Here is a 17,318-nt window from a genome sequence, read left to right as displayed (position 1 = left end):
CACACACACAGATACACACACACAGATACTCACACACACAGATACTCACACACACAGATACACACACACAGATACACGCACACAGATACACGCACACATAGATACATGCACACACAGACATACGCACACAGATACACATGCAGATACTCACACACAGATACATACACACAGACACACGCACATAGATACACACAGATACACACACAGATACTCACACAGATACTCACACAGATACTCACACAGATACTCACACACAGATACTCACACACAGATACTCACAGACACAGATATACACACACAGATATATACACACACACAGATACACACACACAGATATTCACACACAGATACACGCACACAGACACACGCACACAGACACACGCACACAGACACACGCACACAGACACACGCACACAGATACACACACACAGATACACACACACAGATACACAAACACAGATACACAAACACAGATACACACACAGATACACACACACAGATACACACACACAGATACACACTGACACAGATATACACACAGATACACACACAGGTACTCACACACAGATGCACACACACAGATGCACACACACAGATACACACTGACACAGATATACACACAGATACACACACAGATACTCACACACAGATGCTCACACACACAGACACTCACACACACAGATACTCACACACAGATACACACACAGATACTCACACACAGATACACACGCACACAGATACACACGCACACAGATACACACACATACACACATACAGATACTCACACACACAGATACACACACAGATACACACACAGCCACACACACAGACACACGCACACAGATACTCACACACAGATGCTCACACACAGATGCTCACACACAGATACTCACACACAGATACACACACACAGACACGCGCACACAGACACGCGCACACAGATACACACACACAGATACACACAGATACACACACAGACACACACACACAGATACACACACACAGTTACACACAGATACACACACAGATACATGCACACATAGACACTCACACACAGATACACACACACAGATACTCACACACACAGATACTCACACACAGATACACGCGCACACAGATACTCACACACATACACACACACAGATACACGCACATAGACACAGATACACACACAGATACACATACACAGATACTCACACACAGATACACACACACAGATACACATACATACACACACATACACACACACAGATATACACACACAGATACAAACACACACAGACTCACACACAGATACACACACAGATACTCACACACAGATACACACACACAGATACACACACACAGATACACACACACATAGATACATGCACACACAGACATACGCACACAGATACACATGCAGATACTCACACACAGATACTCACACACAGATACACACACACAGATACACACACACAGATACACACACACACAAATACACACACACAGATACACATACACAGATACACGCGCACACAGATACTCACACACAGATACATACACACAGACACACGCACATAGATACACACAGATACACACACAGATACACACACAGATACTCACACACAGATACTCACACACAGATACTCACACACAGATACTCACACACAGATATACACACACAGATATATACACACACACAGATACACACACACAGATATTCACACACAGATACTCGCACACAGATACACGCACACAGACACACGCACAGATACACACACACAGATACACACACACAGATACACACACACAGATACACACACACAGATACACAAACACAGATACACAAACACAGATACACACACAGATACACACACAGATACACACACACAGATACACACTGACACAGATATACACACAGATACACACACAGGTACTCACACACAGATGCACACACACAGATGCACACACACAGATGCACACACACAGATGCACATACAGATACATACACACACAGATACACACACACAGATACACACACACAGATACACACACACAGATATTCACACACAGATATTCACACACAGATACACGCACAAAGACACACTTAGACACACGCACAGATACTCACACACAGATACACACACAGATACTCACACACAGATACACACACACAGATACACACACACAGATACACACTGACACAGATATACACACAGGTACTCACACACAGATGCACACACACAGATGCACACACACAGATGCACATACACAGATGCACATACACAGATACACATACAGATACATACACACACAGATACACACACACAGATACACACACACAGATACACACACACAGATATTCACACACAGATACTCACACACAGATACACGCACACAGACACACTTAGACACACGCACAGATACTCTCACACAGATACACACACAGATACTCACACACAGATACACACACACAGATACACACACACAGATACACACACACAGATACACACACACACAGATACACACACACACAGATACACACTGACACAGATATACACACACACAGATACACACACAGGTACTCACACACAGATGCACACACACAGATGCACACACACAGATACACACAGACAGATACACATACACAGATACACATACAGATACATACACACACAGATACACACTGACACAGATATACACACAGATACACACACAGGTACTCACACACAGATGCACACACACAGATGCACACACACAGATGCACACACACAGATGCACACACACAGATGCACATACACAGATACACATACAGATACATACACACACAGATACACACACACAGATACACACACACAGATACACACACACAGATACACACACACAGATATTCACACACAGATACTCACACACAGATACTCACACACAGATACACGCACACAGACACACGCACACAGACACACTTAGACACACGCACAGATACTCACACACAGATACACACACAGATACTCACACACATATACACACACACAGATACACACACACAGATACACACACACAGATACACACACACAGATACTCACTGACACAGATATACACACACACAGGTACTCACACAGGTACTCACACACAGATGCACACACACAGATGCACACACACAGATACACACACACAGATACACACACAGATACATACACACACAGATACATACACACACAGATACACACACACAGACACACACACACAGACACACACACACAGACACACACACACAGACACACACAGACACAGACACACACAGACACAGACATACACACGCAGATAGACACACACACACAGATACACGCACACAGACACACTCACACAGACACACAAACAGATACTCACACACAGATACACACAGATACACACACAGATACACACACACAGATACACACAGACAGATACACATACACAGATACACATACAGATACATACACACACAGATACACACACACAGATACACACACACAGACACACACACACAGACACACACACACAGACACACACACAGATATACACACACAGATACACACACACAGATACACACACACAGATACACACACACACAGACATACACACGCAGATAGACACACACACACAGATACACGCACACAGACACACTCACACAGACACACAAACAGATACTCACACACAGATACACACAGATACACACACAGATACACACACACACAGATACACACTGACACAGATATACACACACACAGATACACACTGACACAGATATACACACACACAGATACACACACAGGTACTCACACACAGATACACACACACAGATACACACACACAGATACACACACACACACAGACATACACACACACAGATACTCACACACAGATACATACACACAGATACTCACACACAGATACTCACACACAGATACTCACACACAGATACACACAGACATACACACACACACAGATATACACACACAGATATACACAAATACTCACACACCGATACCCACACAGATACACACACACAGATACACACAGACACAGACATACACACACAGATACACACACACAGATACACACACACAGAGATACACACACAGAGATACACACACACACAGATACACACACACACAGATACTCGTACACAGATACACACACACACAGATACACACAGATACACACAGACACACACACACAGATACACACAGACACAGACATACACACACACAGATATACACACACACAGATACACGCACACAGATACACGCACACAGATACACGCACACAGATACACACACACACAGATACTCACACACACAGATACTCACACACACAGATACTCACACAGATACACACACAGATACACACACACAGATACACACACACAGATACACATACAGATACTCACACACAGATACACCCAGACAGATATATACACACAGATACACACTGACACAGATATACTCACACATATACACTGACAGATACACACACACAGATACACACACAGATACATGCACACACAGGTACACACACAGATACTCACACACAGATACACACAGACAGATATATACACACACACAGACCCACGCACATAGATACACACACACAGATACTGACACACAGATGCACACACACAGATACACTCACATAGATACACACACACAGATACACACACACAGATATATATACACAGACAGATACACACGCACACAGACACAGATATACACACAGATACACACACACAGATACACAGACACACACAGACACGCACACAGATACACACGCACACAGATACACACACACAGATACACGCGCACACAGACACAGATATACACGCACACAGATACACACACACAGATACTCACACAGACTCACACACACAGATACAGTCACACAGACACAGATATACACACAGTCACAGAGACATACACAGATACACATACACACAGATACACACACACAGATACTCACATACAGATACACACAGTCACACGCACACAGATATACACGCACACAGATACACACACACAGATACTCACACAGACACAGATATACACACACAGTCACAAAGACATCCACAGACACACATACAGACTCACACACACAGATACAGTCACACAGACACAGATATACACACACACAGTCACAAAGACATACACAGATACACATGCACACTCACATACACAGATACAGGCACACAGTCACACATACAGGGATATACACACACAGATACACACACACATAGATACACACACACAGATACTCACACAGACACAGATACACACGCACACAGACACAGATATACTCACACACAGTCACAAAGACATACACAGATACATATACACACACACACACATATACAGACACACAGTCACACAGACACAGATGTACACACACAGATACACACACACAGATATACACACACAGATACACACACACACAGTTACAGACACAGTCACAGAGACACAAACACAGACACAAAGACACACACAAAAATACACACACACACACAGATACAGACACTCAGTCACAAAGACACACACGCAGATACACACTCACACAGTCACAGAGAGAGAGACACACACACACAAACACACAGAGACATATGCACAGACATTGAGACACACAGACACAGAAACACACACAGAGATATACACACAGACACAGACACAGAAACACACACACACATACACAAACACAGGCACAGTATAATCGACATGAAACCATTGACAGAATGCTTAAGCAAGGCTTATTTCAATGTGGTCAACTGACTATACTGAAATGGCCATCACGTCTATGATATTTCAGTTGAACCACAGGATCGTGCACCCTGAGCATTCGATAGCTGGTTGATGAGATGAGACAGGGTGATAGGACAGGAACAGCTGACAAAGTAGATAGCAGACTAAATTATCAAATTCTGATAACATTATCCAACTAAATGCAAAACACATGCTGTGCCCTAGCGAGTGACTACACTGGGGGGGGGGGGAGAGACAAACTGGTGATGATTGCTAGACAAGTTGTTTATTTCTGTGAATAAAATGATTAGGTTTAAATTAGTTTCCCAACAGTGTGGAAACAGGCCCTTCAGCCCAACAAGTCCATACCGACCCTCTGAAGAGTAACCCACCCAGACCCATTCCCCTACACTTACCCATGACTAATGCACCCAACACTATGGGGTAATTTAGCATGGCCAATCCACCCTAACCTGCACATCCCTGGGCACTATGGGACAATTTAGCATGGCCAATCCACCCTAACCTATATATCCCTGGGCACTATGGGACAATTTAGCATGGCCAATCCACCCTAACCTGCACATCCCTGGACATTATGGGACAATTTAGCATGGCCAATCCATCCTAACCTGCACATCCCTGGACACTATGGGACAATTTAGCATGGCCAATCCACCCTAACCTGCACATCCCTGGGCACTATGGGACAATTTAGCATGGCCAATCCACCCTAACCTGCACATCCCTGGACACTATGGGACAATTTAGCAAGGCCAATCCACCCTAACCTGCACATCCCTGGACACTATGGGACAATTTAGCATGGCCAATCCACCCTAACCTGCACATCCCTGGACACTATGGGACAATTTAGCATGGCCAATCCACCCTAACCTACATATCCCTGGGCACTATGGGACAATTTAGCATGGCCAATCCATCCTAACCTGCACATCCCTGGGCACTGTGGGACAATTTAACATGGCCAATCCACCCTAACCTGCACATCCCTGGGCACCAAGGGACAATTTAACATGGCCAATCCACCCTAACCTGCACATCCCTGGACACTATGGGACAATTTAGCATGGCCAATCCACCCTAACCTGCACATCCCTGGGCACCAAGGGACAATTTAGCATGTCCAATCCACCCTAATCTGCACATCCCTGGACACTATGGGACAATTTAGCATAGCCATTCCACCCTAACCTGCACATCCCTGGGCACTGTGGGACAATTTAGCATGGTCAATCCACCCTAACCTGCACATCCCTGGACACTATGGGACAATTTAGCATGGCCAATCCACCCTAACCTGCACATCCCTGGACACTATGGGACAATTTAGCATTGCCAATCCACCCTAACCTACACACCCCTGGACACTATGGGACAATTTAGCATGACCAATCCACCCTAACCTACACATCCCTGGACACTATGGGACAATTTAGCATGGCCAATCCACCCTAACCTGCACATCCCTGGGCACCAAGGGACAATTTAACATGGCCAACCCATCCTAACCTGCACATCCCTGGACACTATGGGACAATTTAGCATGGCCAATCCATCCTAACCTGCACATCCCTGGGCACCAAGGGACAATTTAGCATGTCCAATCCACCCTAATCTGCACATCCCTGGATACTATGGGACAATTTAGCATAGCCATTCCACCCTAACCTGCACATCCCTGGGCACTGTGGGACAATTTAGCATGGCCAATCCACCCTAACCTGCACATCCCTGGACACTATGGGACAATTTAGCATGGCCAATCCACCCTAACCTACACATCCCTGGGCACTATGGGACAATTTAGCATGGCCAATCCACCCTAACCTGCACATCCCTGGACACTACGGGACAATTTAGCATGGCCAATCCACCCTAACCTACACACCCCTGGACACTATGGGACAATTTAGCATGACCAATCCACCCTAACCTACACATCCCTGGACACTATGGGACAATTTAGCATGGCCTATCCACCCTAACCTACACATCCTTGGACTGTATGAGGAAACCGGAGCACCCAGAGGAAACCCGCGCAGTCAGGGAGGAGAATGTACAAACTCCACACAGACAGTTTCCCGAGGCTGGAATCGAACCCGGGTCCCTGGCATTGTGCGGCAGCAGTGCTAACCACTGAGCTACCATGCTGCCCTACTGTAACCTGTGCTTACAAATGCATTGGTGGTTATCCTCCAGGATGCTATAGACTCTGGAAGTGCCCCTGCAGACTGGAGGGTACCTAATGTTACACCAATATTTAAAAAGGGAGGGAGAGAGAAACCAGGGAATTATAGACCACTAAGCCCACCATTGGTAGTGGGGTAAAATCTCAAATCCATTCTCAAGGACTTCATATTGTAGCATTTTGAAAGCAGTGGCAGGGTCAGCCAGAGTCAGCATGGATTTATGATGGGGAGATCATGCTTGATCAATCTGTTGGAATTCTATGAGGAGAGTTGACAAGGGGGAGCCAGTCGATGCGGTATATTTGGACTTTCAGAACGCCTTTGACAAACTCCCACCTAAGAGATTATTGTGTAAGATTGAAGCGCATGGGATTGGGGGAGGTGTACTGAGATGGAGAGAAAGCTGTTTGGCAGAGAGGAAACAAAGGGTAGGAATTAATGGTGCCCTTTTCAAATTGGCAGGCAGTAACTGGTGGGGTGCCACAGGGATTGGTGCTGGGACCCTAGCCTTTCACAATATACATTAATGATTTAGATGCAGGGAACAAAATGCAACATCTCAAATGTTTACAGGTGATACCAAGTTGGATGGGAGGGTGAACTATGGGGCAGCAAGGTGGCTCAGTGGTTAGCACTGCTGCCTCACAGTACCAGGGACCTGGGTTCAATACCCGCCTCAGGCGACTGTCTGTGTGGAGTTTGTACATTCTCCCCGTGTCTGTGTCTGGGTTTCCTCTGGATGCTCGGGTTTCCTCCCACAATCACAAAGATGTGCAGATTAGGCTGGATTGGCCACGATAAATTGCCTGTCGTGTTAGGTGCATTAGTCAGAGGGAAATGGATCCGGGTGCGTTAATCTTCGGAGGACCCCGGGCAGCCTGAGCAATGGGAATCAGCTGATGCTCGAGAGACCAGGATTAAAGGAGGTTACAGAGGTAGGGCGGGATGTCGGGGCTGGAGGGGGTTACAGAGATAGGGAGGGGGTGTAGGGGCTGGAGGGGATTACAGAGATAGGGAAGAGTGTAAGGGCTGGACGGGGTTACAGAGATAGGGAGGGGGTGTAGGGTCTGGAGGAGGTTATAGGGAAGGGGTGTAGGGGCTGGAGGGGGTTACAGAGATAGGGAGGGGGTGTAGGATCTGGAGGGAGTTGCAGAGATAGGGAGGGGGTGTAGAGGCTGGAGGGGGTTACAGAGATAGGGAGGGGGTGTAGAGGCTGGAGGGGGTAACAGAGGTAGGGAGGGGGTGTAGGGGCTGGAGGGGGTTACAGAGATAGGGAGGGGGTGTAGGGGCTGGAGGGGGTTACAGAGATAGGGAGGCGGTCTAGGGGCTGGAGGAGGTTACAGAGATAGGGAGGGGGTCTAGGGGCTGGAGGAGGTTACAAAGATGGGGGGGTGTGGGGCTGGAGGGGCTTACAGAGATAGGGAGGGGGTGTAGGGGTTGGAGGGGGTTACAGTGATAGGGAGGGGTGTAGGGACTGGAAGGGGTTACAGAGATAGGGAGGGAGTGTTGGGGCTGGAGGGGGTTACAGAGATAGGGAGGGGGTGTAGGATCTGGAGGGGGTTGCAGAGATAGGGAGGGGGTGTAGAGGCTGGAGGGGGTTGCAGAGATAGGGAGGGGGTGTAGAGGCTGGAGGGGGTTACAGAGATAGGGAGGGGGTGTAGAGGCTGGAGGGGGTAACAGAGGTAGGGAGGGGGTGTAGGGGCTGGAGGGGGTTACAGAGATGGGGGGGGTGTAGGGGCTGGAGGGGGTTACAGAGATAGGGAGGCGGTCGAGGGGCTGGAGGAGGTTACAGAGATAGGGAGGGGGTCTAGGGGCTGGAGGAGGTTACAGAGATGGGGGGGTGTGGGGCTGGAGGGGCTTACAGAGATAGGGAGGGGGTGTAGGGGTTGGAGGGGGTTACAGTGATAGGGAGGGGTGTAGGGACTGGAAGGGGTTACAGAGATAGGGAGGGAGTGTTGGGGCTGGAGGGGGTTACAGAGATAGGGAGGGGGTGTAGGGGCTGGAGGGGGTTACAGAGATAGGGAGGCGGTCTAGGGGCTGGAGGAGGTTACAGAGATAGGGAGAGGGTCTATGGGCTGGAGGAGGTTACAGAGATAGGGAGGGGGTCTAGGGGCTGGAGGAGGTTACAGAGATGGGGGTGTGTGGGGCTGGAGGGGCTTACAGAGATAGGGAGGGGGTGTAGGGACTGGAAGGGGTTACAGAGATAGGGAGGGGTATGGGGCTGGAGGGGGTTTCAGAGATAGGGAGGGATGTAGGGTCTGGAGGGGGTTACAGAGATAGAGATGGGGTGTAGGGGCTGGAGGGGGTTACAGGGAAGGGGTGTAGGGCCTGGAGGGGGTTAAAGAGATAGGGAGGGAGTGTAGGGGCTGGAGAGGGGTTACAGAGATAGGGAGGGATGTAATGGCTGGAGGAGGTTACAGATAGGGAGGGGTCTAGGGGCTGGAGGGGGTTACAGAGATAGGGAGGGGGTGTAGGGACTGGAAGGGGTTACAGAGATAGGGAGGGGTGTAGGGGCTGGAGGGGGTTTCAGAGATAGGGAGGGGGTGTAGGGGCTGGAGGGGGTTACAGAGATAGGGAGGGGGTGTAGGGTCTGGAGGGGGTTACAGAGATAGAGATGGGGTGTAGGGGCTGGAGGGGGTTACAGGGAAGGGGTGTAGGGCCTGGAGGGGGTTAAAGAGATAGGGAGGGAGTGTAGGGGCTGGAGAGGGGTTACAGAGATAGGGAGGGATGTAATGGCTGGAGGAGGTTACAGATAGGGAGGGGTCTAGGGGCTGGAGGGGGTTACAGAGATAGGGAGGGGGTGTAGGGGCTGGAGGGGGTTACAGAGATAGGGAGGGGGTTAAGGGACTGGAGGGGGTTACAGAGATAGGGAGGGGATGTAAGGTGCTGGAAGAGATTACAGAGATAGGGAGGGGTGTAAGGGCTGGAGGGGGTTTCAGAGATAGGGAGGGGGTGTAGGGGCTGGAGAGGGTAACAGAGGTAGGGAGGTGGTGTAGGGGCTGGAGGGGGTTAGAGAGATAGGGAGGGGGTGTCGAGGCCGGAACGAGGTTACAGAGTTAGGGAGGGGGTGTAGGGGCTGGAGAGGGTTACAGAGATAGGGAGGGGGTGTAGGGGCTGGAGGGGATTACAGAGATAGGGAGGGGGTGTAGGGGCTGGAGGGGATTACTGAGATAGGGAGGGGGTGTAGGGGCTGGAGGAGGTAATCATAGGGAGTGTGTGTCGGGGGAATGTGAGGAGAATTATTGCTGGAATGGGATTGTGAGTTTGGAAATCGAGTTGTTGCTGGTTGGGAGGTGAGTGACAGGGAGCAGGTGGGTTGACATTGATTGGATCAGGGTTTGGACATAGGCAGCAATAATGTGGAGATGTTCAGTCTTCCCGCTGTGTGGAAATGATCCCACGGGCAGGAATTACAATCCGATTCAGGCTGGGGGGACCATGGGGGAGCGAGCATCCAGTGGGCGGGTGGGAATCAGTATCCTGGGACCGAAATTCATTCCCCAGTTAACATCAGTGGGAAGACAGGGACAGTGTTGGTGTATTCCTGACTGCGGGAGCTTTCTGTACACACCTTGCGTGTGGCATTTCCCACATTGGGGCTGTGACCACAATTCCAAAACCAATATGCACAGTCCGTTGTCGAGTGAAATGCAAGGTGCTGAGGGGCGCTAGAGAAATGCACCTCTATCAAGCCTGACAGAGGTTAGGCAAAGCTGGTAACACCCTGCCGCCAATTGGGGATACAGACTCCCCTGTTCCCAACCCAGCCCCAGAAATTCCTCACACATGAGATCAGATCCCTTACTTTCCACATTCCAAGTAACTTGGTTCATTTTGGATTCACTAACCACAGGCCAAGCTCATAGAGAATAATATTTCACATTCTTGATTATATTGGAATGTTCTTCATAATGTTCCCAGCCATTCGATACACAGTCTTACACTTAAGTCAGTTTTATTTAATCGATAATGTAGCTTTTTAAACGTCTCGTCCATGTAACACAGTTTACAATGTCGATATTTTGAGGATCATGTTAGTGCTGTGGAAAAAGTCCACTCAATTCATTTTACAATAGAGTCGCAGAGATGTACAGCACAGAAACAGACCCTTCGGTCCAACCCGTCCATGCTGACCCAGATATCCCAACCCAATCTAGTCCCACCTGCCAGCACCCGGCCCATATCCCTCCAAACCCTTCCTATTCATATACCCATCCAAATGCCTCTTAAATGTTGTAATTGTACCAGCCTCCACCACATCCTCTGGCAGCTCATTCCATACACGTACCACCCTCTGTGTGAAAAAGCTGCCCCTTCGGTCCCTTTTATATCTTTCCCCTCTCACCCTAAACCCATGCCCCTCTGGACTCCCCCTCCCCTATGGACGTACAGCGAGACCTGGGTGTTCAGGTCCATTGTTCCCTGAAGGTGGCAACGCTGGTCAGTAGAGTGGTCAAGAAGACATACGGCACGCTTTCCTTCATCGGACGGGGTATTGAGTGCTAGAGTTGGCGGGTCATGTTACAGTTGTATAGGACTTTGGTTGGGCCACGTCCTGGTCACCACATTACCAAAAGGATGTGGATGCTTTGGAGAGGGTGCAGAGGAGGTTCACCAGGATGTTGCCTGGGATGGAGGGTGCTGGCTATGGGGAGAGGTTGAGGACATTCGGATTATTTTGATTGAGGGGAGGGACCTGACTGAGGCCTACAAAATCATGAGAGGGATAGACAGGGTGGGTAGCAAGAAGCTTTTCCCCAGAGTGGGGGGGGGGGGCTCAATTACTAGGGGTCACGAGTTCGAGGTGAGAGGGGAAAGGTTTAAGGCGGATGTGTGTGGGAAGTTGTTCATACAGAGGGGGGGTGGGTGCCTGGAACGCGATGCCATGGGAGATGGTAGAGGCGGGCACAATAGTATCATTTAAGATGTATCCAGACAGACACATGAATGGGCAGGGAACAGAGGGAGACAGATCCTTAGGAAATAGGTGACAGTTTTAGATGGATCGGCACAGGCTAGGAAGGGCTGAAGGGCCTTCTGTGCTGTAATGTTCTTTGTACCCTGGGGAAAAGATGTTTATTCACCCCCTCGTTCTCTTAACTCTTCTTCCAGAGAGTAAAGACCAAAACTCTTTTCATTATAAAAACGTCTCCATCTCTGGAATCAACCACTGATCTAGCTCCAATGCAATTTTTAATCTCCAGTTAAGTAAGGCGACCAGAAATATATGCAGCATTCCAGCGTGGTCTCACTAAATACCTAGTACAGTTGCAACAACACATCCTTACGTTTATATTCCATTCATTTAGCAGTAAATAATAAAATTCCATTTGCCTTGTTACCTGCTCCAGCTGGAATGGAGCTTTGGGCAATTCATGCACAACTCTCTGCTCTGAGCACTCAGAACTTGCTCTCTGTTCGGATAATAAGATGCCTTTCTATTCCGCTGACCAGAATGGATAAACTCGCATTTATCCACGTTCAACTCCACCTGGCATGTTCTGGCTCATTCACTTAATCTGTCCTCATCCATTTGTCAGTTTTTCTCATGTCCTCATTGTAATTTACACCACCACTGACTGTGTGAAAACTGAAACCCCGTCCCCTCTTTCATTAATCTGTAACCCCGCACTCCCCTTGATTATTTTGTAGTGGCAACTGACTCTCCCCACTCTGACTGGATCCCTCATGATTTCGAGTGTCTCTTAACCCTCTTGAGGTTCCTCATCCTTGGAATCATTTCCATCCACCCTTTCTGCACTCCCTCTGAAGCCTTTAGAGTCATACAGCACGGAAACAGACCCTTCGGTCCAACCCGTCCATGCCGACCCAGATATCCCAACCCAACCCAGTCCCACCTCCCAGCACCCGGCCCTATTCATATACCCATCCAAATGCCTTTTAAATGCTGTAATTGTACCAGACTCCACCACATCCTCTGGCAGCTCATTCCATACACGTACCACCCTCTGTGTGAAAAAGTTGTCCCTTTTATATCTTTCCCCTCTCACCCTAAACCTATGCCCTCTAGTTCTGGACTCCCCCACCTCAGGGAAAGGACCTTGTCCATTTATCCTATCCATGTCCCTCATGATTTTATAAACCTCTATAAGGTCACCCCTCAGCCTCCGACGGTCCAAGGAAAAGGCCCCATATTATCAGCCTCTCCCTATAGCTTAAACGCTCCATTACCTACATTTTGGTAAATCTTTTCTGCACCCCCTCCAATTTAATAATAATAAAAATAAAATCCAAAGATGTGCAGGTCAGGTGAATTGGCCATGCTAAATTGCCCATAGTGTTAGGTGCATTAGTCAGAAGTAGATATAGGGTAGGGGAATGGGTCTGGGTGGGTTACTGTTCGGAGGGTCAGTGTGGACTGGTTGGGCCGAAGGGCCTGTTTCCACACTGTCGGGATTCTAATCGAATCCTATTGTGGGGTGACCAGGATTGTACGCAGTATTCGAAAAGGTGGCCTCACTAATTTCCGACACAGCCTCAGCATGACCCTCCCAACTCCTCTACTCAAAGGTCTGAGCAATGAAGGTAATGTGCTGAACAACATCTTAACCAGTCGGTCTACCTGTGACCCTGAGGTCGCTCTCTGTTTGACAACCCTTCTCAGGGCCCTACCATTGACTGTCCTTTCAATTCTTGCTAACGTGTGATGTCCAGGATGAGGTCATTCAGTCCATCGAACCTAGACCACCCTCCAACATGGGCACGCCTGAGTAAACACTTCAATATTTGTGTCCTACCCCATCCTCATAATTCTGTTTTCCCACTGGGAATAAGAAATCTATCAATCTGTACATTAAACGTCACTGAAAACTGAGCTTCCACAGCCCTCTGTGGGAAAGGTTAGATTAGATGCCCTTGAGTGTAGAAACAAGCCCTTCGGCCCAACAAGTCCACACTGACCCTCCAAAGAGCAACCCACCCAGACCCATTTCCCTCTGACCAATGAACCTAACACTATGGGACCATTTAGCACAGTCAATCCACCCTAACCTGCACATCTTTAGAGTTTGGGAGGAAACCGGAGGAAACCCACGCAGACACGGGGAGAATGTGCAAACTCCACACAGACAGACAGACGCCCGAGGCTGGAATCGAACCCGGGTGCCTGGTGCTGTGAGACAGCAGTGCTAACCACTGAGCCACCGTGCTGCCCCCACCTATGACATCCCCTTTATTTTTAAACATTGGACCCCCCCGCCCTAACCAATGAAAGCATCCTGTCTGCACCGACCCTGTCAATCTCCAGACGGATTTTGTTGGTCTCAGTGAGATTACCTCTCAGTCTGTGAGATTGTAGTGAATACCAGCCCAATGCCTTCACAAAGGGAGTCCGAAGAAGCCTGGTAAAGGTTTCCTGCTCCCCCCTCAGCTCCGTTAGATAACGTGCCTTTCACAAATTCAGCAGCACCCCCTGTTCTTGTACTGAATGCCTCTGTGATGAATGCAGATTGTGTGCTTTATTCATGCAGCACATTTTACACCCAGGACCCTGTCTCTTGAACCCTGTACACATTGACTTCTCTCTCCCATATCCTGTCTTCAGTTTTCAACAAGCAAATCACCCCAGGTCCAGCTGAAGCTCCGGCCCCCACTTTACTGATTCTGTTTCTCTCTCTCTCCTTTAATCATTCCATCTTTCTCCTTTACTCACTCTGTTTCTCTCTCTCTCCTTTAATCATTCTCTCTCTCTCTCATATTTAATCTGATTCTCTCTGTACTTTAACTCCATTTATTTCCCTTTCTCCTTCTGTCATTCACTGAATTCATTTTCCTCTGTCTCTGTCTCTCTCTCTCTCCTATACTCATTCCATTTCTCTCTCTCTCTCCTTCACTCCTTCATCTCTCTCTCTCTCCTATACTCATTCCATCTCTCTCTCTCTCTCCTTCACTCCTTTATCTCTCTCTCTCCTATACTCATTCCATCTCTCTCTCCTTCACTCCTTTGTCTCTCTCTCTCTCCTATACTCATTCCATCTCTCTCTCCTTCACTCCTTTGTCTCTCTCTCTCTCTCCTATACTCATTCCACCTCTCTTTCCTTCACTCCTTTATCTCTCTCTCTCCCATACTCATTCCACTTCTCTCTCCTTCACTCCATCTCTCTCTCTCCTTCACTCCTTCATCTTTCTCTCTCTCCTATACTCATTTCATTTATCTCTCTCTCTGTTGAAAATGGGAGCTTTTGATGACATCCCTGAATGAGTTGAACCGAGGGAGACTCCCTCTTACTGGTAAACCGCAATTTGTGGTTGTTCAGATCCCGGGCAGTTATCCAAGGGACAGAGAGAGAGAGAGATGAAAGAGTAGGGCTAATCACAGTGTTATATGTTGTTACTGTCACATTCAGAAAAGTAAACAAGTTCAGAGGAGCAGAACTTACCATAGCCGAGGAAGGCACAGAGGACAAGGATGAGGGCAGGTTGGAGATGCATAGTGAGGGCTGTCTGTGCAGACAGGAATTGAAGGCACTTTACTCGGAGGGCAGTATTATAAACACAGGAAAACTGGGCGTTGAGATTACATTTCCAGCCCCCAGGATCTACCTCTTACTCTCAAAACAAAACGTTGCGACACTCTGGGTAAAAACTCTCTCCAATGCCTGGGCTGAGTGAGTAAGTGCGCTCCTGCTTTCTGGTTAAAAGCCGGAAAACAGTTTGAAAAAAACAGTTTCAGAAAATCCTCTGGCAGCCAAGTCAGTCTCTCACACAGTGGGGGGAACACTGCAGACTACTCCGCCCTGAACTTCAACACAGCAAGGGGAGAGCCAACATCATACACACCACACAGGAGAAAGTGAGGACTGCAGATGCTGGAGATCAGAGCTGTGTGTGTCTGTGTGTATGAGTGTGTTTATATGTTTGTGTGTCTGTATTTGTGTGTCTGTGTCTGTATGTTTCTGTGTCTGTGTCTGTGTTTCTGTATATTTGTTTGTGTCTGTTTCTCAGTGTGTGTCTGTATCTGTGTGTTTGTGTGTCTGTATCTGTCTCTGTGTGTGTATCTGTCTGTCTGTATTTTTGTGTGTGTGTATGATCTGATAATGTGTTGCTGGAAAAGCGCAGCAGGTCAGGCAGAGATAATTCCTGAAGAAGGGCTCATGCCCGAAACGTCGATTCTCCTGCTCCTTGGATGCTGCCTGACCTGCTGCGCTTTTCCAGCAACACATTATCAGATCATACACACACACAAACATACAGGCACACACACAGACAGATACAGACACACAAACATACAGACACACACAGATACAGACAGAGAGACAGATACAAACACACAAACATAGACACACACACATACACACAAACATACAGACACACACACATACACACAAATATATACACA

At 48.0% G+C, this 17,318-nt stretch overlaps 1 protein-coding gene across 1 annotated transcript in view; it reads right to left on the bottom strand.

Annotated features, from left to right (window-relative positions):
• Window positions 1-16,641, bottom strand: part of LOC122547767 (prostate stem cell antigen-like) — a 93,366-nt gene extending 76,725 nt beyond the window's left edge. The window contains exon 1 of the mRNA XM_087980887.1: window positions 16,360-16,641. Within this exon, the coding sequence (XP_087837013.1) occupies window positions 16,360-16,411 (52 nt within the window). The 5' untranslated portion in view covers window positions 16,412-16,641. The remainder of the gene's footprint in view (window positions 1-16,359) is intronic.
• Window positions 16,642-17,318: the final 677 nt, after the last annotated feature.

Source organism: Chiloscyllium plagiosum, unplaced genomic scaffold (genome assembly GCF_037043375.1).
Source record: "Chiloscyllium plagiosum isolate Xiang-an unplaced genomic scaffold, Cpla_swu_hap1 HiC_scaffold_38, whole genome shotgun sequence".
Taxonomy (NCBI): domain Eukaryota; kingdom Metazoa; phylum Chordata; class Chondrichthyes; order Orectolobiformes; family Hemiscylliidae; genus Chiloscyllium; species Chiloscyllium plagiosum.
The sequence above is the reverse complement of the archived record's forward strand: the minus strand, read 5'-3'. Positions and strand labels throughout refer to the sequence as shown.